Below are 19129 nucleotides of genomic sequence, written 5' to 3'. Positions count from 1 at the left end.
GGATCTATGCAGGGCTCTATGTTAAGTAAACGGTGAAGCATCAGGTCTCATTAGAGCCAGCCAGGAACTGGGAGAGGGGTATGGAAAGGTGAACAAATGGTACTAGAGGCTCTCTTTGGAGGGGAAGGAGGAGGATTTGGGCTAACAAATGAAGATTGCTATTTGGATAACATGTCATTATTAGGGCCAGACCTCAAATAAATTAGTGGCACAATTAACTAACCAATTTCCATGCACAGCTAATGTGATCGCACATGCATAACTGCTCAGACTGGGTTTATCAGGATAACCACATGTTCATATTAAAAGCATAATGCTGCACCATGGTTATAGCCCTGATTCTGCAAAACCCTTCAGCACATGCTTAATCATGTGTGTAATCACATCCCGATTCAGCTGAGCCTGGTCCTACATCATTATTATTTTCCCCCCTCCTTTCCTCACCTGCTGCACTTTCCGTGCCGGTCTCTTTCATCCTTTCTATGCTGTTCTGTCCTAGTCATTCCTGTCTTGTCCATTTACCAGTATCTTTTCTACAGAGGAAATCTTTTTTTTCCTCTTATCACATTGTATTCGCCTCTTTAGGCCTTTACCTCTTAATGTGAAGAGAAAAGCAGCAACGCCTAACAAAGCAAAGGAGATAACCAGGAACACGTACAGAGCCACCATCCAGGGAGACACCCTTGGAAAAAAAGGTTCTGAAAAACAAAACCCCAGAGAGATGCGGCAGTTTGGAAAATAAAATACTTGTATCTCAGAAAAATACATCCCAGCAAGATTTATGAGATAAGGGTGTAAATACTCTTGTCTGAGCAACAGAAAATACCAGAATCCAATTTTAAACATTGTTTCAGCTACATAATTTCAACAGAGTAGGGAGGGAAGAAAGTGCATCAAACAAAGGGAAGTGAGGATCCCATATTTCTAATGTGGAAACCATCTAGAAGAAAGAGTGGGGGAGGGGAATATGAAAGTGTCACAAAGCAGAAGTGAAGGGGGGGAGGGAATGTATTTGTCTATTTCTCAATATACTTTAGAAATAATCCCTGCTTGTGGAGAAAAAAATATCAGCATTAACTGAAGTAATAGCTAAACTTAGACCATGTACAAGTTAGTGATCAGAGTGCAATGGTGATTGTAAGAATTTGAAACACATAACACACACACCCACACCCGTATTCGTTTAAAAAAATACTAAAGACAGCAAAGAAATGAATGGAATAGGAGCTATTTCTGTATCCATCAGCCAAACCCAGGTTCCACCTTCGAGGAGAGTATAGGAAGGGGAGCTGCAGCTCCTTTCATTTCTCCATTAAAGGATTGGTTTAATTAATATACATAGGAAGAGATCTGGTACTGGGCTTATCAAATTCACCAACCTCCCCCCCCCCCCAAATTTTTAAACTTAAAGTCAATGAAGTTGAGAACATTAAAGTTAACACAAATAACTAGACCTGTACAAGTGACAGACTTTTCAGTTTGCTCTCAGTTCTGGGGGAAAAAATCATTTTGGGCCAATCTGAAAACGATTTACAGAAATTCTGATGAACCAAAAAGTAAAAACTCATTTTAATTTTGAATGTTTTTCTTTAAATTTTTGCCCTTTTGAAGAATAAAATTGGAGGCAATTCGAAAAGGAAAGTCATTTCAACTTGAAAAATCAAAATGTTTCAAAAATGTCAAAACAACATCTTGTCTTTTGGGGGGTGTTTTGTCGATGAACAGTTGAGTGAAGCTGACATGATTTTTTTTTTTTTTGAATCTGCATTTTTGCTTGGAAAAAAAGTTTTGGACAAAAAATGCACCCCAGCTCTATAGGTAACTTCAAAAAGTGTATTAAAGTTCGGTTCAGCTTTTCACTTCGGGCTTGGTCCTGCCAGGTATTAAGCAGTGCGGCACTGAATAGCATGTAAGTGTAACCCCATTGACTTCCTGGACCCAGTCAACCTCTTTGGTTTGTATAAAGGATCCAACCTTAATTACAGTCTTAGCAACGTGAGCAAATGTTGAGGGTTGGAATACGTGCCCAGGTTCGGTGTGCAGTGTGTTACCTGTTTGCAGGGTGAGCCTGTAGCTGTGAACAGGAATTTGCATTATAACAGGGGGGAGGATCCATGTGGTGTGCTCAGTGTGTTTCCTTATCTGTTGCAGGCAGAAATTCCTTGCAACGTCTGTCACTGTCAATAGAGTTATGATCCACAGACATAACTTGTGTTTCTTTTTGTCCCTTCCGCCCTCTGTGTATGGGCTGGAGACCTACTTCACTGGCAGTCACTCTACCAATGTAGGTCAGAGTTCCTCACCATCCAGACACAGACAACGTATGGATATGTGACCAATCCACTCTGCACTAGCTGCAGAGGCTGCAGATTTCTGTGCATCTCATTCAGCGAACAAGATGCAATGGCTGGAAGTTGAAAGTAGACAAATTCAGACTAGAAATGAGGCCCACATTTTTAACAGCAGGGATTATTAACCATTGGCACAATTTACCAAGGGTGCGGGGTGGATTCTGTATCACTGGAAATCAAGATTGGATGGCTTCCCCGCAACCCCCCTACAAGATACGCTCTAGTTCCAACAGGAATTAAGTCAGGGAAATCCTGTGGCCTGTGTTCCGCGGGAGTCAGACTCGATCAGGGGTTCTCAGACTTTTGTACTGGTGACGCCTTTCACATAGCAAAGCCTCTGAGTGCGACCCCCCTTATACATTAAAAACACTTTTTAATATATTTAACACCGTTATAAATGCTGGAGGCACAGCGGGCTTTGGGGTGGAGGCTGACAGCTTGCAACCCCCCATGCAATAACCTTTCCACCCCCGAGGGGTCTCAACCCCCAGCTTGAGAACCCCTGGACTAGATGATCACAGAACTTGGCAATGGGTAGACTGCTAGTGTGCTGAGACGACACCCTATCATGGTCTCATTGTTTATTCATACTCCCATGCCTGTCTATAGCCATCTGTTGTCTAAGCAGAGGCCCATTAAGATTTACTGGGGCCCTGGGCACAAAGAACATTTGAATCCCCTATGCCCAGGGGGCCCAGGGGCACCAGAACTGGGGGACCCAGTGGGGCTATGGCCCCCTACTTTTTAACATGGGCTTAGTGGCCTCAGGCAGGCATGGAGTCGCAGAGGCGGGGGCTATGCTTCATGGTGGGGGAGATGATCCCATGCTGTGAAGCGCAGCCCCTTCTAGCTGTACCAGCCTCTTCCCGGAGAGGGGGCTGAGGTGAGCCTCAGCACTTCATTGTCATGGGCCCCTGCCCCCTGCTTCCCCCGAGGCCCTCCCCCATGGCGAGGCTGGAAGCCAGAGCCGGGCATGGTAAGAGCCACCCAGGGAGCCCAGGCCACTGTGAGCAGCCCCACCACCTGCCCTGGGGGGCAGGGACACAGGCCAGGAGCTGCTCTCAGGCACCCCAGCCCCCCTCCCAGGGCAGGTGGAGGGTCCAGGGCTACTCACAGTGGCCCGGGCTCCCCAGGCAGTCCTCACCATGGCCTGGCTACAGCTTCCAGCCGGGCCAGGGGGCAGAGCCCCAGGGAGAAGAGCAGGAGCAGTGGCAGGCTGCTGGGGGGAAGACGGGGAGCAGGAGTTACACTGTTCTGGCACTCGAGCCCCCCACCCTCCCCTCTACACAGATCCTGGCACTCCTGTGAGGGCCCCAAATTGGCCAGGGCCCATGGGCCTGTGTGTTAATCCACCACTGGCTGTAAGGCCCCTGGGGCGGGGACTTTCTTTTTGTTCTGTGTTTGTACAGCATCTGCACATGACGAGGGCTCCCTGGTGCTATAGTTGGGATAATCATCATCATCTCTGAATCTGTAAAACCAGCTGTGACACAGAAATCCTTCGCTTCTCTGGGTCAGCAACTGCTGACAGTCCTGAAAAAAAAAACCCAGGAGGACTTGTGGCACCTCAGAGACTCACAAATTCATTAGAGCATAAGCTTTCGTGGGCTACAGCATTGAATGCACTCGATGAAGTGGGCTGTAGCCCATGATGATGAAGTGGGCTGTAGCCCACGAAAGCTTACGCTCTAATAAATTGGTTAGTCTCTGAGGTGCCTCAAGTACCCCTGGTGGTTTGGTTTTTTTGCGGATACAGACTAACACGGCTGCTACTCTGAAACCTGACAGTCCTGAGAAACTCACTACACCCCACACACCACTTTCACGGTATTTATCCGTCAAGAAAATGATGTAAGGGGCTGTCATGAATACAGGGGGAAAGGAGGTAACCTTTATGTATGCCAGCCCAGTCAGTTAGCTATAAAATCCTTCTTAGTAGCTGGTCTCTACTTGCTTTCCCTGTGAAGGGTTAAAAGGTCTCAATGCTATGCAAAGGTAAACTTACAGTGGGCTGGCACCTGAGCGGGGGAACCAACAGGGAGGCTGAACCCTTTCAAATTGGGGAAATCTGCTGGGTGCAGGGTCTTTGTTCTCTGGGCGGCGGAGAGAAACCAGACAGAAAATATGCCGTCAGAACCTCGGGCCAGGTACGAGAAATCCTCAGCATCAGACTGAGACACACCTCATTGGAACCCCAGACATGTCAGTAGATTAGAGAATGTTAGAAATTGTGGTCACGGATCTTTTTGTTTGTTTTGGCTTGTGGGTTCCCCTGTGCTAACCCCCGGTGTGTTTGTTTGGTTTGCTTGTAACCTTTAAGCTGGACCCCAAGAAAGTTATTTTTGGTGTTTAATCCCTAACAGCCTGAGTTTTCAGATGTGGTTCTCTATTTTGTTCTTATAATAAAATTTACCTTTTTTAAAAAAAGAACACTTTGATTCCAAAGTCCTTAGACAAAGGGTTTGTCTGTGCTCACATTGCTAAGGCAGCTGGTTGGTATTTTATTCTCAAGCCTCCCCAGGAAAGGAGGTGAAAGGACTTGGGGGGATATTTGGGGGGATAGGGATTCCGAGTGACCCTTCCCTGAATATTTGGTGTAAATCACTTGGTGGTGGAAGCAATACCTGTCCAAGGCAAAGGACTCTGTGCCTTGGAGGAGTTTAAACCTAAGCTGGTAAAATATAAGCTTAGGGGGTCATTCATGTGGGCCCCCACCTTCTGCACTTGAAGTGCCAGAGTGGGGAATTTTAGCCTTGACAGGGACCTAATAAAAGATTTTGTCATACTGCTCTTCCTAATCAGTGTGAGATGTATGTACAGATGATACTTAAGAAGGTGTGTGTATGTACTGAAAATATGATTTAGAAACTGTGTCCCAGGCAGAGCAGACAGACAGGTTTCTTCCAGACAGGAGATAAGATGTAAATTCAGCATTATAAGTCATGGGAGCCTTGGCTGAATACAGGGAAACAGGAATATTTAAAGAAACCTTGCAGCCTGCACCCAGGAACCAGGGGAGTCATACAGACTCTGAGGACAAAAATGATAGATTCTGGGGTCTAAGAGGAAGACAAGTAAGCCATTTTGTTATTCCTCACAGCACTTTTTGCATCCATGAATGGTGGGTCCTAGCCATGTGGGTTGGTGATGCTGGAAAAGACTGTTTTAGGTGAGAAACTACGTTAGACAAGGATTTTAGTCTCTTGAAGTTAAGTTTAGCCTCTAATAAGCATGTTATACTTTTGTTTTATGTGTAACCATGTCTGTTTACATTATCTTTACTCAGTATCTCTTAAAACTTAATCTTCGGCAAACTTATGATTGTTTTCACTATAATTATACCTCAGAAGAAGTGAGCTGTAGCTCAGGAAAGCTTATGCTCAAATAAATTGGTTAGTCTCTAAGATGCCACAAGTCCTCCTGTTCTTTTTGTTGTTATAAAGGACCTGATCCTGAGTTGTATACCAATCAAGCTGTGTGTATACTGTTCCCCTGGGAATAGCGAACCTGGTAGTTACTGGGAGTGTCCAGTGGACGGGCTGGACATTACAGAGGGATGCTTCAGAGAAGCTCGGGGCCTTGGATGCCTCTAGTGTTAACCTGCAAGGTAAAGTCCGGGCTGGCAGAGCCCTGAGCAGATTGTTTGGGGGGTGACAGGCTGGTGGTGCCAGGGAGCTGACACCCAGCTTAGCACTCTCTCACTGAGACAGGCGGTAACATGGTGACTCACAGCCTTGGGTACCCCCAAGAAAGTGTCACATTACTAATCCACCCCGGACAAGAGAAGACGAAGTGTCTGACATTTAACATTTGCAAAGTCATTAACATGAGATGAAAAGGAAGAGCACTCATGAGACCTTTAACAGTAGCTGTCTTTGGTGCAAATGCATTCATATTATTTATCAGTCGTAATTTATTTAACCAATTTTTATTTTATGTACTTATTAATTATTGGTGACCGCTGGGTGTTGTTTGGATAGTAACTGACCTGCTATATAAACTGTCGACTCCTTTTCTTGGTTGAGGAGGGCGTTCCTGATATGACAGGACAGGCTCTGGTTAGAAGTCTCTGTTATAATGATAGAACTCTGTGTCTCAAACAGGCCGTTAGCCCCTCGGGGTTTTGTTTCTGACAGTGATGTTAAAGCCTGTCCACTGGGATCTCTCCACTGCACCTCGGGCTCTGGGTACCACCCAGCTGATCGACACACCATTTGAATCCCTCCATCCTGATAACCCTCAACAGAGATGAGAGGAGCAGAGCCCAGACCTGAAGGAAAGTGGGATAAACTGCTTTAGTTCTCAATGCTAACTTATATGAATATTCAGTATAAAATATAAATACTTAAATCTCTAATAAAAGGAATGAATGGGTTTCCCCTCTGAATTCCTAGGACTCATCATCCAGGAAACCATGGCCCAGCAAAAAACTTAACCATATTCTTAATTTTCTTTTCAAACATATCTTCCAGTGAGATGCCCCTCATTCCCTGATCACCTTCAGTTTGATCATAAGCCCCATGAAGTTTGAGTTCTGTGTAATTCAGGGGCCACCTCTCTGCTCGTGCTTCTTATCACACTTCAGATCTCTTGCACTTCAGTTCTGATGTTTTTGCCTGGGTGGTTGAGGAAGGATGTTCTCTGAAAAGGACTCTAAAGTAAGGAACTAACTTAAGAGCTAGTTGAAGTATTTGGTTTGAAACTTTTTCTGGGGAGGGTGTGGGAGGTCAGTGAAAACTGGAAAACTCTGAAGGGATAATTTCAATTAAAATTTGTGTAGAAATGTTTCTGGGAGCAAAACCTCATTTCTTAGCCAGCTCTAACTCCCCCCATTTCCTTGGCCTTGCAGACCCTGAATTTGATAAATTTTGGAGCGTGTTGCAAAGCCCATCTCGTCTCTCAATATGGTTTTTTTATGGGATGTGTTGAATGAGGCTGGGTGGCAGGAAGTGGGAGGGGTTCAATTAATTGTGCTGGGAAGATTTTCTGTGGACAATAACTCAACTTGACGATCAAAAAGAGTTTAGGCATCTGCTGACTATTGTCACACACACCCACCCACACCCACCCCCCACACACCCACCCCACACCCTACCCCCCATCCCCCCCCCGCCCCCCCACCCCCCCCCACAGATCCACCCACACACACACACCGCCCAGTGCAAAAAAATACTGAGACCAACGACAGGTTTCTCATGTTTTGACCCGTGGCCACCTGGGAAGTTGTAGCCTGTTAGCTGTAAAGAGGTCTGGGGTGAGGAGGGGGTGGGGACAACCTGAAATGCAGAGAGACACGTGGTGAAGATGTCAGACAATTTTTCAGGGCTGCTGGAAGACCTACACGACAGTGTCGTGATAATACACAAGTGAGGGTGGGAAATGTTGGGTCACAAGGAAACACCAGCCCAAGGTACTGACCTGCTACTTTCAGTTCCAACAGGGATTCTTCATGAAAAACACTTGATCGAAAAAAGCACCTGTACTGTCCTTCGTCAGAGGGTCTGACGTGGCGTATTCGCAAGGCAACGCTTCCATTCGCAATGTCGCCTCTCAGAAATTCCGTCCTTCCCCGATATTCCGGCATCTGCCTTTCGTTCTGAGTGTCCCCGTCGCGATAAAGGTGCACGAGTGCGTAGAACTGGGACCGGTACCACCTCACCTCCATGCTCTCAGCACTTACCCTGGGGCTGAGGTGACAGGGTAACACAATGTCCTCACCTGCAGTGGCCATGACAGGGTGCTCAGGTCCAATCACTTTAAATTGAGCTGTGAAATGTAGCAAAGAGACAAAGAAAACAAATATGAAAACAATGAACTTTTGATGAAAATGTAATCATTACAAGCGCTGTGTTATATTTCATTACGGCTGGTCTAACACTACTCACCCCAGCTATGATGAGGAAATAATACATTGTCTTGCTAACATTAAAATAAATTCTTACAAGTATTGCAGCCCTGGACAATCCAGGACCCCATATTTGGAGCAGGGACATGAAATCTGGCAGGCAGACAGCTCTGGGAATCAGGGAGGTGACTCTTGTTGTCCCTATGAAAATCCACCCATATTTGGCCAAGTTATAATGCTCTGAAAACCACCATTTGTGCATGTGCCATCGAGAAGATTTTTTATTTCTCATTTGGGTCCCTATGGGGCGGGGGAGGTTGACTGTTACGATCTCCAAAAGTTCTGTCTTCTTGAGCGTGCTCCAACCTCACTTTCTTTTCACTGCACGGACTGTGCTCTGACATTAAGGCCCTTCCGTCTACACTGAAAGTGATCCCAGGCTCCACTGTGTGGTGTTGGACATGACTGCATCAAGGGGTCTGAATTCCAGCATTTCCTAACCTTTGAGTGCTTGACTTTACAACCTTAACCTTCCTGTCGTGTAATTTTGTGCATGCAATAGTAGGGGGAGCTGGCAGTGACTGCTCTGTGGTGGCTGCTTTTAACACTCTTTGCTCTTCATTTTCTGGGTGTGAAACCTCAGAAGCGCTGAGCACTCACAGCTGCAAGGGAGGTCAGTGGAAAGTATCTACGCTGTCATTACAGTAGTAAAGAGTGTGAGGCATTAAAAGATGCTGAGTTTCTATCCTGTCTCAGATCCGACCGTGACGCGAACAGGCTCGGGAGGTATATTACTGGGTAAAACACAAGCCCACTGACAAGTGAATTAGTTTAAATACACAGTGGCAATGTTTATTGGATAACAAAGTTACGCGGTGACTGAGGAACAGAGCAAACGTTTTTGCCCGCGAACGATTCAAATGATACAGCTTCTTAGGCGACAAGGAAAGGGGGGGGGTACAGACCTAGAAGTAATGGATGTACTTTTAAATGATAGGAAAATTACATACATACACAGCCGAGCCAACTGACCAGCAGGACAGACACCAATTGCATGGTAGTCATAAGGCGAGCTACAATAAACACGACACGACACGGGCCGGTGCTAACGGGAGGATTCTCTCAGCTGAGGGATGATCAGTCTCCTTGGCGGACACACGGGAACCCCCGCCCCCCGTGCTTGTTGGCTGCTGTATTTTATGGAGCTTTGTTGGGGTCGTGTCGCTTTGCTATAGGTTGTTTAGCTTTTCCGCCTTCCGGGTTACGGGTTGGCGCCCTTTACGTCAGTGGGTTTGTGCACGGCACCCTTTGGTGTACGTGACAAGAACCTGCCGTAAGCGGGAAGCTTTTTGTTCTTTCCTGTGGTCGGTCGACAATTGGCCAGCCCGGTATTTTTTTTTTTACTTTGGGTTGCGACAAGATCCTGAGTCACTGTGGGGTGTTGCACTTTACTTTTCAGTTCCCCATCTGAACAATACTTACCCAACTACTTCTCTTGAGTGTTACAGAGATTAATTAGCTGTCCAAAGAGTGCTCCGAACATATAAAAATGTGACCTACCCTGAAATAAATGACACCTCAGATGTCTCACATTGGGGCCTACATTTAATGGTGACCTTTGCAAATTTTGTCCTTAATCACGCCGTGCCTCAGTTTCCCACCGCTAAACTAGTAATAAATAATAACACCGAACACCCCTGTTTATTCAAGTGGCCCGAGGGCCGCCTGAAGCTTTTGAATAACCAGGTGTTCGGATAAAGGGAAGTGCTGTTTTGAACTGTGCTGTTGGGCTCGCTGATGAGAGAGGAGACCTGACTAGAGATGCCACTGCAGATACAAGGAGTTGCCCGGACGGCGCTTTGATCTGGACGCAGTGTTGCAGCCACGGAACCACAATGTGAGAGGATACACTGTTGCACTCATGTGGCACGAATGAGACTCCCTGCTGTAAATGGCTCTCCTTGTTATCTGAACCCCCAGGGTTTACGGGGTGTGGGGACACACTGTGGATTTTCAGATAAAGGGAATTCGGATAATGGGCAGTGTCCTCTACTCTGCTATCTCACACCAGAAATGAGAAGATCAAACATTCATGTTTGGGAGGCACTCAAGATACTTCAGTGATGAATGCCCTAGCAAAGCCCACAAGGTCATTCATTCCTCATTCAGCGCAATGAGGCATAGCTCCCGCATTCCCTGAGCACCATCCATCCTGTGCCCTGAATACATGAGGAAGGAGACTGATGGGAAATTAACACGTGACTTTGCATATACAAGGAAGCTGAATTAATGTTGCACCTGCAATCATAAATCTGGCATTTCCTAACTTTTGAGTGGTAGACTTTGCACCCTAAATATATATTACACCCCCAAACAAAACAAAACAAACCCCCTCCTTTTAACAGAACAGTAACATTGCAACCCCATGACAGAGCTCTCCACTTTTCCCCAGGCGTATCCATCTGCGGATGTTTTCGGGCCCTGATACCACAGCGTCTGCGCACTTTCAGCTGCTCATTCATGTGGGGTAACGTGCTCCGTTTCACCATAATGCTGGCAGTCGTGGTATCCCTACATGCTGAACCTGTCTTTCCTTCCTCCTTTCCCCTGCCCAAAATCCCATCAGTCAATGTCGTATTTCAGGCATCCTCCTTAGGAATAGAGAAAATGTCGGCATTATTCCAGCCTGCTTTAAAAGCTTGACAAACTCATATCTTTTGTACAGAAATTTGGTAAATTAGGAACAGAGCTGTCAGGATTTGCGGGGTGGGGAAGGAGTAACTATTCGTGTAACATTGTTTAACACGCTTGCTGAGAAACCTCAATGCCAGAGGCATGTAGACAGGCACCAGTGCCTTTAGCTAATGGTTCCAAGGCCATATTGAATAGAAGAGGTGGATGCTTAACACACGCCTCGATTCAGAGTGAATGCCTCGGAGATAAGCCTATTGGTAACATTCAGGGCTATAGATTAGGGGATATGTATATCCAGATAATCACCCTGTTTGCTACGGCATCCCAGGGGAAAGGGACAGCCCCCAGAAAGTGGGACCCCCCCCAAAGCATAAAGACACCTACCCTCCAGACATGCACAAAATGAATGCGGCTTCCTTTTGGCAGCACAATATTAGAGAAAGAGGCAAAGGTTGCTAGAGGGTGCTAGGACACCAGAGAGACAGAGGGAGGAAACTGAAACAATGAGCAAAAAGAAAAGGAGTACTTGTGGCACCTTAGAGACTAACCAATTTATTTGAGCATGAGCTTTCGTGAGCTACAGCTCACTTCATCGGATGCATACTGTGGAAACTGCAGAAGACATTATATACACAGAGATCATGAAACAATACCTCTTCCCACCCCACCCTCCTGCTGGTAATAGCTTATCTAAAGTGATCATCAAGTTGGGCCATTTCCAGCACAAATCCAGGTTCTCTCACCCTCCAGCCCCCCACACACAAACTCACTCTCCTGCTGGTGATAGCCCATCCAAAGTGACCACTCTTTACACAGTGTGCATGATAATCAAGTTGGGCCACCTGGATTTGTGCAGGAAATGGCCCAACTTGATTATCATGCACATTGTGTAAAGAGTGGTCACTTTGGATGGGCGATCACCAGCAGGAGAGTGAATTTGTGGGGGGTGGAGGGTGAGAGAACCTGGATTTGTGCTGGAAATGGCCCAACTTGATGATCACTTTAGATAAGCTATTACCAGCAGGACAGTGGGGTGGGAGGAGGTATTGTTTCATATTCTCTGTGTGTATATAAAGTCTGCTGCAGTTTCCACGGTATGCATCCGATGAAGTGAGCTATAGCTCACGAAAGCTCATGCTCAAATAAATTGGTTAGTCTCTAAGGTGCCACAAGTACTCCTTTTCTTTTTGCGAATACAGACTAACACGTCTGTTACTCTGAAACCTGAAACAATGAGGTATTTCCTTGATGTTTACTTATTTTTTCCCTGACCCACCGCTCCAGCTGCACCAGGCCGTGGTTCGGTCTGTCCACCTTAGATGTCTAAGACCGGTGCAGAATGGGCAGAGCACTCGTTCATCTCACCAGGAAACTTTCACCTCTCAGCTCTGTGATCTGCTCAGGCATCCAGTGCAATTCAAGGTGGTTTTGATCTAAGTCCTGTGGAATCCAGGGCTTGACTACATAAGAGATTGTGTTGCCTCGCTACGGCATACCATGGCAGAACATATCAGCTGGGCTGCTTGAGGTAACCGCTCTCTGGTTTAAATGGAGTGCCAGGGAACTTTCAGTGAACGGTCCTTGATGCTTCAGATTTCTTTGCTCCTTGGTCTGGCTGACTCCCGATCCGTTGATCTTTAGTCCAGGCTGCCAGCCCAGACCTAACTATTCCCCTTGATTTTGGGAATGGACAAATTGAATCAAGAATGACTGCGTTTAGATGGAGTGGGAAGATTTCTTTTCCAGATATTAGAGCAGTTTGCGGTTATAGTTTGTGTTTGGTTATGTATAAATATCATTGTACATGTTCCTAAAGGTTGGAATTGACACATATCCATATGCTAAAGAGATTATATCTAATCTAATCATCTATTGATCTACCACGAGAGCAGAAAGCACACTGAAGCCATGGGAATTTCTTACCTGAGTCCACTTTGTGACCGGACAGAATAATGAAGAACATGATGTAGCCAGGCAGAGAGGAGCTCATTACAGGGCCATGAGGGAAGGAGGAAACCTTCATTTTCCTTATAACTATATCAGGACAGCAAGAGAGAAAAATGAGCATGATGCAGAGATTGTGACAAGAGAAAAACTGGAGGCTGGAGTATGAAGAATAGATGAATACTTTTTGCAAAAATTCTGTATTTTTTCATGATCTTTTGCTATTGTTTGACCAGCTTATAAGTGATCATCATTTTTTTCAATTAAATCTCAGCAAAAAGTGTATTGACCAACTCTAAAAGGACATGGCCTCTGAAAGAGTACAAAGGTAAGTAACTGTTTTGATCATCACTGTAAGATTTTACAAAAAAGCTGAAATCGTATTGCCTCGCCTCTTCTTTAAAGCTGTGTAAATAACGGAGTTTGGTGGCAGTCCCAATAATAATAATAGGAATATTTATTTTATTTTTTTTAAGTTAAAATATTCAGCTTGACCCAAAAATCTTTTTTTTTCTTTTTTTACAAATTTCAGCAAATCAAGAAGTAAATAGGTATAACATTTCACATTTCATTTGATCCAGAATCATATAATAGAATCATAGAAATGTAGGACTCGATGGGCCCCCAGAAAGCCATGAGTCCATCTTTCCAGGCTGAGACAGGATTAAGTATACTTGAAACGAAACATTTAATTTCCTTTGTTATTTTAAAGCCTTTTAATTTAAAAAATAAAATAAAATTGAAGTAAAATTCTAAATGAAAAGTCATTTCAAATAAAAAAATCAAAGCACTGAATTTCAAAAATCCTGAAATGAAACTTTTAATTTTTTCTGATTTTTTAATTTTGTTTTTCTTTTTACCAAACAATTCAGTGAAATCAACACAAGGTAACTCTGAGCGCTTCCCATCGAGTCTCCCATCACCAGCCAGTCGCAAATCAGCTACATGCCATTGTGGGCAGTCTCATCATACCATCCTCTCCATAAACTTAGCAAGCTCAGTCTTGGCGTCCATTAGGTTTTTTGCCCTCACTACTCCCCTTGGAAGGCTGTTCCAAATTCACTCCTCTGATGGTTAGAGATGTTCCTCTTATTATAAACCTAAACTTGCTGATGGTCAATTTATATCCATTTGTTCTTGTGTCCATACTGGTGCTTAACTTAAAGGACTCCTCTCCCTCCCTGGTATTTATCCCTCTGCTGTAGTTATAGAGAGTAATCCTATGTTCCTTCAGCCTTCTTTTAGTTAGTTAGGCTCAACAAGCCAAGCTCTTTGAGTCTCCTCTCATAAGGCAGGTTTTCCATCCTCGGATCATCCGAGTAGCCCTTCTCTGTACCGGTTCCAGTTTGAATTCATCCTTCTTAAACATGGGAGACCAGAACGGCACACAGTATTCCAGGTGAGGTCTCACCCGTGCCTTGTATAACGGTACTAAAACCTCCTTATCCCTGCTGGAAATACCTCTCCTGATGTATCCCAAGACCGCATTAGCCTTTTCCACAGCCATATCACATTGACGGCTCATAGTCATCCTGTGATCAACCAATACACCCAGGTCTTTCTCCTCCACTGTCACTTCCAACTGCTATGTCCCCAGCTTATAGGAAAAAATTCTTGTTGTTAGTCCCTAAATGCATGACCTTTCACTTTGCACTATTAAATATCATTCCATTTCTATTATTTCAGTTTACAAGGTCGTCCAGATCATCTTAATTATATTCTGGTCCTCTTCCATATTGGCAATGCCTCCCAACTTCTTTGTATCATTGGCAAATTTTATTAGCACATTCCCACTTTTTGTGCCAAGGTCATTAATGAAAATGTTAAAAAAGTTTGGTCCCAATACTGATCCCTGAGGAACTCCATGAGGAACCTCCCTCTAGCCTGACAGTTCACCTTTCAGTGTGACCCGTTGTAGTCTCCCCTTTTACCAGTTCCCTTATCTTCCCTTGCTTCCAGATGTTGGAGAACTGGCCATGTTTTTCCTGACATCGCTTGTCTATTTTGTAGTTTGTTAAACATACAAGACTGACAATTCATGAGCCAGTGTTTGGAATGTGTAAAAATATTTGCAAGTCAGGACCGGCTCTCGGCACCGGCAAAGCAGGCACGTGTGGGGGGCGGCGCAATTCCAGGGGCGGCGTTCCAGCCACCCCCCTTTTTATTTATTTCTTTTTTTTGCTTGGGCAGTTGCGCTTTTTTTGCTTGGGGCGGCAAAAAACCTAGCGCCGGCCCTGGTGGGAGTGTCTCCTCTAGGGACATTAGCACCTTTCAGGACCTTCTCCCCAATAGGCAAGGCTGTGCTAAATCCACATCTTCCTATTTGCTTCGCAATTTACATCTTCACAGGGCTGAAAAAATCAGTCGCTACCATTCCCTGTTGCAGCAGGTGAGCGAATGTTAATAACCCACTTTTGGCAGGCACAGAAACTGAGACACAAAGAACTTGACCCTTCACTCACTCAAGACCGTGGTGAAACCCCCATTGACATCAATGCAGGCAAGGTCAGGCCCAGGAGTGGGGGCAGGGAGGAGAGTTATTTCTCCAAGATTTTTTTTTTTTTAATATTTATTATTATAAAGAAATTTATTTCACCATGTGACTCTCCACCCATCAGACTATGCAGCTAAAGAGCAGGACTTTGGGGAGGGGGAATCCTCCCCCATCATGGGGCTGGGTCCTAGGAATCCAGCACGGCCTGACTCTCACAGCCAGTTCGCCAGCCTAATTGGGACCAAGGCGCACCCTGTGGTGAAGAGATCCCTCTTTCCTTTCGCCATGCACCCCATGGGGTGCTGAAGTGATGTTGCTCAGGGCTCTGTGCTGACCCTTTACATCACAAGTAGCTTTCTCACGTAGGAAGGATGCTGCTTCGCCCTGGTGACAATCCCCGGATCACACCTGAATTGTAAAGAGACAGGACCACCATTCGCTACAGTGGCAGAGCTGAAGCTAATTGTCAGATATTCCTGGCCCCTTGTGCCTGTCCTTAGAGCTGGACCATGCTGCGGCCTGAATGACAGCAATAAACAAATGTAAATACAGCTAAGAGGAGGTGTGTTTGTGTTTCACCTACCTGTTTAAATTGGCAGAAACTGCTCAGCAGAGTCAGTCTGTGGGGACTTCCCAGCTTCTCCTTCCTCAGAGTCAAGCCAGAAAGGCTTTTTTGTTTGTTTTTTGCTTTTTTTCCATTATATATTTCCAGTTTTGTTTCAGGGCATTAAAGTTTTCCCCCAGCTCCTTGATGTTCCTCAGATCTTACAGACTTTAATTTTGAATGATTTTTAATCAGCATTTCATACGCCCCTCTCTGCTGCAGTGAGAGGGTGAATGTGAAAGTGGAAGAGGACAGGAGGAATTCAAAAAAGTCACATGGTTTTGTGATATTTTAAAAAAAACCAACCCAGCTCTTTTTAAAGAAACACACACAATTGTGACAATCCACTTGGGGTCTCAGTCCCTGTTCTTGGCTTGGCTTCTGTGATGCTGGAAGACCAGCTGCCAACTCATGCCAAAGCCCCAGGCCAGTTCACTTGTGCATTAGTATAGATCAAAGTGGTTGTAAATTTATTTGGTGTTTAAACTTCATGAAAACTGTGGGATGTTACGTGCATTGTTTTCACTTATCTGTATCCTGATAGACTGTAATAGAAAACATTTACATTGTATATACCCCTGTAACTAAATAACCCATCAAATGAGAAAGAAATAATCATGCAATGCAAATGAAGCACTTTAGCAGGAAAGTGCTAATTCATGCACATTTGAAGGCAAGCGGTAATGGTGTGCGATGATCAGAGATCAAAGACTCAAAATGGGCTTCTCTCTCTCCACCAGTCAAAGAAAAAGCCCACCTGGTGGTGACACTGTCAGCTTGTTTCCTGTGAAAGGAAGCTATAAGTATGTGTAACCCTTCTGCCAGGTGGATTTGGCAGCAACCAGGGCCAGGTTCAATATCTAGAGGTTCCTTTTCAACAGTACAACACAAAACCGTCTCAAGCCCACACCCAATAACTGGGAAAAATTGCACACCACTCCTAGGTGCCTCTTAGAGGCAATACTTCCCCACTCGCAAACACAGAGTCTGAATGTAATAAAGAAACTTTTAATGAAAGGAGGAAAGTCACCCAACATTAATTAGGGAAAATGCTGCAAGCAGGATTCATCACAAACATAAACCTGTGAGCAGGACGCCCACCCCCACTGAATGGGGCAGTGTCTTTTGCCTCATGTTCTACAACCAAAAGTTCCTTTACTGTGCCCCCCCCGCTCCCTCATCACACCCCACTCCACTCACAGTGGTTGTCCTTCATCAGTAGGATCCAAGGTTCAGAGGTGCATCTGTGTGAGTTCACCTCCCACCGAGGGAAGAAAGCACCTAGCTTTCTTTGCCATCTGAGCACTTGCTCTGACTGACCGTGTCAGGGTTCCCTCCCCACTCTGAACTCTAGGGTACAGATGTGGGGGCCCGCATGAAAGACCCCCTAAGCTTATTTTTTACCAGCTTAGGTTAAAACTTCCGCAAGGCACAAATTCTTTGCCCTTGGAGGGTACGCTGCCACCACCAAGCGATTTAACAAAGAATCAGGGAAAGGACCACCTGGAGTTCCTATTCCCAAAATATTACCCCAAGCCCTTACACCCCCTTTCCTGGGGAGGCTTGAGAATAATATCCTAACCAATTGGTTACAAAGTGATCACAGACCCAAACCTCTGGGTCTTAGGACAATAGAGAAATCAGGTTCTTAAAAGAAGGATTTTGTTTAAAAAAAAAAAAAGGTAAAAATCACCTCTGTAAAATCAGGATAGAAAATAACTTTACAGGGTAACAAAAGATTCAAAAACACAGCAGAACTTCCTCTAGGCTTAGTTTCAAAGTTACAAAAAACAGGAATAAACCTCCCTCCAGCAAAGGAAAAATTCACAAGCAAAACAAAAGATAATCAAACATGCCTTGCTTGGCTTTTACTTACAATTTTTGTAATATGAGAGACTTTTAGGATGGTTTATAGGAGAAGAAGTTTTCTGACCTGATGCTTCTCTCCTTCCCAAAAGAACACACAAAAACAAAGCCTCCCCTCCCCGCCCCCAAGATTTGAAAGTATCTTCTTTCCCCATTGGTCCTTTTGGTCAGGTGCCAACCAGGCTATTTGAGCTTCTTAACCCCTTACAGGTAAGGAGGAATTCTATCTAGGCTACCCTTTGCTGTATGGTTATGACAGGCCGCCTTGCCAGCTACTCTTCCTCAGTGCCCGGCCACTCCCACCAACCACCTGCTTGCCATTCCCACCAGCCAAGATGCAGGGGCCTGTGCCAGTAGCAGGGATACCCTCAAGGGAATTCTCACCACCCCTAGCCCAAGAAAAAGTCCCCTCTGGCCCTGTCCCTGTCCCTGCCATGCCAACTCTCAATAGGCATGACAGAGTTATAAGACCAGTAAACAAACAAACTTATGAGAATCCATGCAGTTTGTAACATCTGGAGCGGGCTTTGCTGCGATGACAAATTATCTGTGGGGGAGGGGGGTGGGATGTGAGCAGGATCTGAATGAGCTGTCCCTGGTCAGCTAGCTGGGAAGGGGAGAGACTTCAGGAGCAAACTGTATTTACATGAACACACCTACACTGCCTAGATATCCAGCATATAGAGCAGTGTGGCTCAAAATGATCAACTTTGGCTGGTGCTGGGTTACAAATCACTTTAGTACTGAATGAAATGTTGTTGTCTTTACTGTTTGAGTAAAGGGGACCAGAATTGTGCTTAGCCTGTCCCAAATGAGGGGGTCACCCTCAGCTGAAAGGACCTTGTTAAGCCAGGGGCTTGAATGCCAGACCCCTGTGAAAGCAAGAGGGGTAGGGATATGACTGGGCTCCAGTTCTGTGTAAGAGTAATACTCCTCCTTAGTAAACACAATAAATAAATAGCAGTATTTCAGCTAGGTTTTGCACTAAGAGCTATAACTCACATTTGTGGAGTGACATAAGGGCTGACATCTATCTACACAGCCACCATTTACTTAGGAAGGTTCAAAGGTGGCATCTTCAGCTGCCGAACTCAATGTTTCTATTCAACCGGCTGAGTACTCAACATCCTACAGTCAGAGCACATAAATTACAGGACACAATACGTATGACTTTTTTTTTTTTTAACCTTAGCTCTGCTCCAGTGGAGCTGGGGCATTCATCTGCAAAACAGCAGCAGTGATTTCCTCCCCCTTAAAGAAATTCTTCAGCCAACAGCATCCAGGGAACAGCAGGGCTGGGGGAAGTCAAAGCAGCATCTCTGCTTTCCTCA

General features: G+C 45.2%; 1 protein-coding gene across 3 annotated transcripts in view; it reads right to left on the bottom strand.

Moving 5' to 3' along the window:
• Positions 1-16190, bottom strand: part of LOC140895985 (butyrophilin subfamily 1 member A1) — a 45418-nt gene extending 29228 nt beyond the window's left edge. For 2 of the 3 annotated variants that reach the window (XM_073307024.2, XM_073307025.2), the window contains exons 1-5: positions 15912-16190; positions 12814-12924; positions 7770-8117; positions 6340-6621; positions 594-698 (exon numbers count right to left, since the gene is read on the bottom strand). In XM_073307024.2, coding sequence (XP_073163125.1) covers positions 594-698; positions 6340-6621; positions 7770-8117; positions 12814-12913 — 835 coding nt within the window. In that variant the 5' untranslated portion in view covers positions 12914-12924; positions 15912-16190. The remainder of the gene's footprint in view (positions 1-593; positions 699-6339; positions 6622-7769; positions 8118-12813; positions 12925-15911) is intronic. The other variant, XM_073307026.2, reaches the window with a different exon arrangement.
• Positions 16191-19129: the final 2939 nt, after the last annotated feature.

Source organism: Lepidochelys kempii, chromosome 11, assembly GCF_965140285.1.
Source record: "Lepidochelys kempii isolate rLepKem1 chromosome 11, rLepKem1.hap1, whole genome shotgun sequence".
NCBI classification, from domain to species: Eukaryota; Metazoa; Chordata; order Testudines; family Cheloniidae; genus Lepidochelys; species Lepidochelys kempii.
Note: the sequence above shows the minus strand (reverse complement) of the source record. Positions and strands in the feature narration are given on the sequence as shown.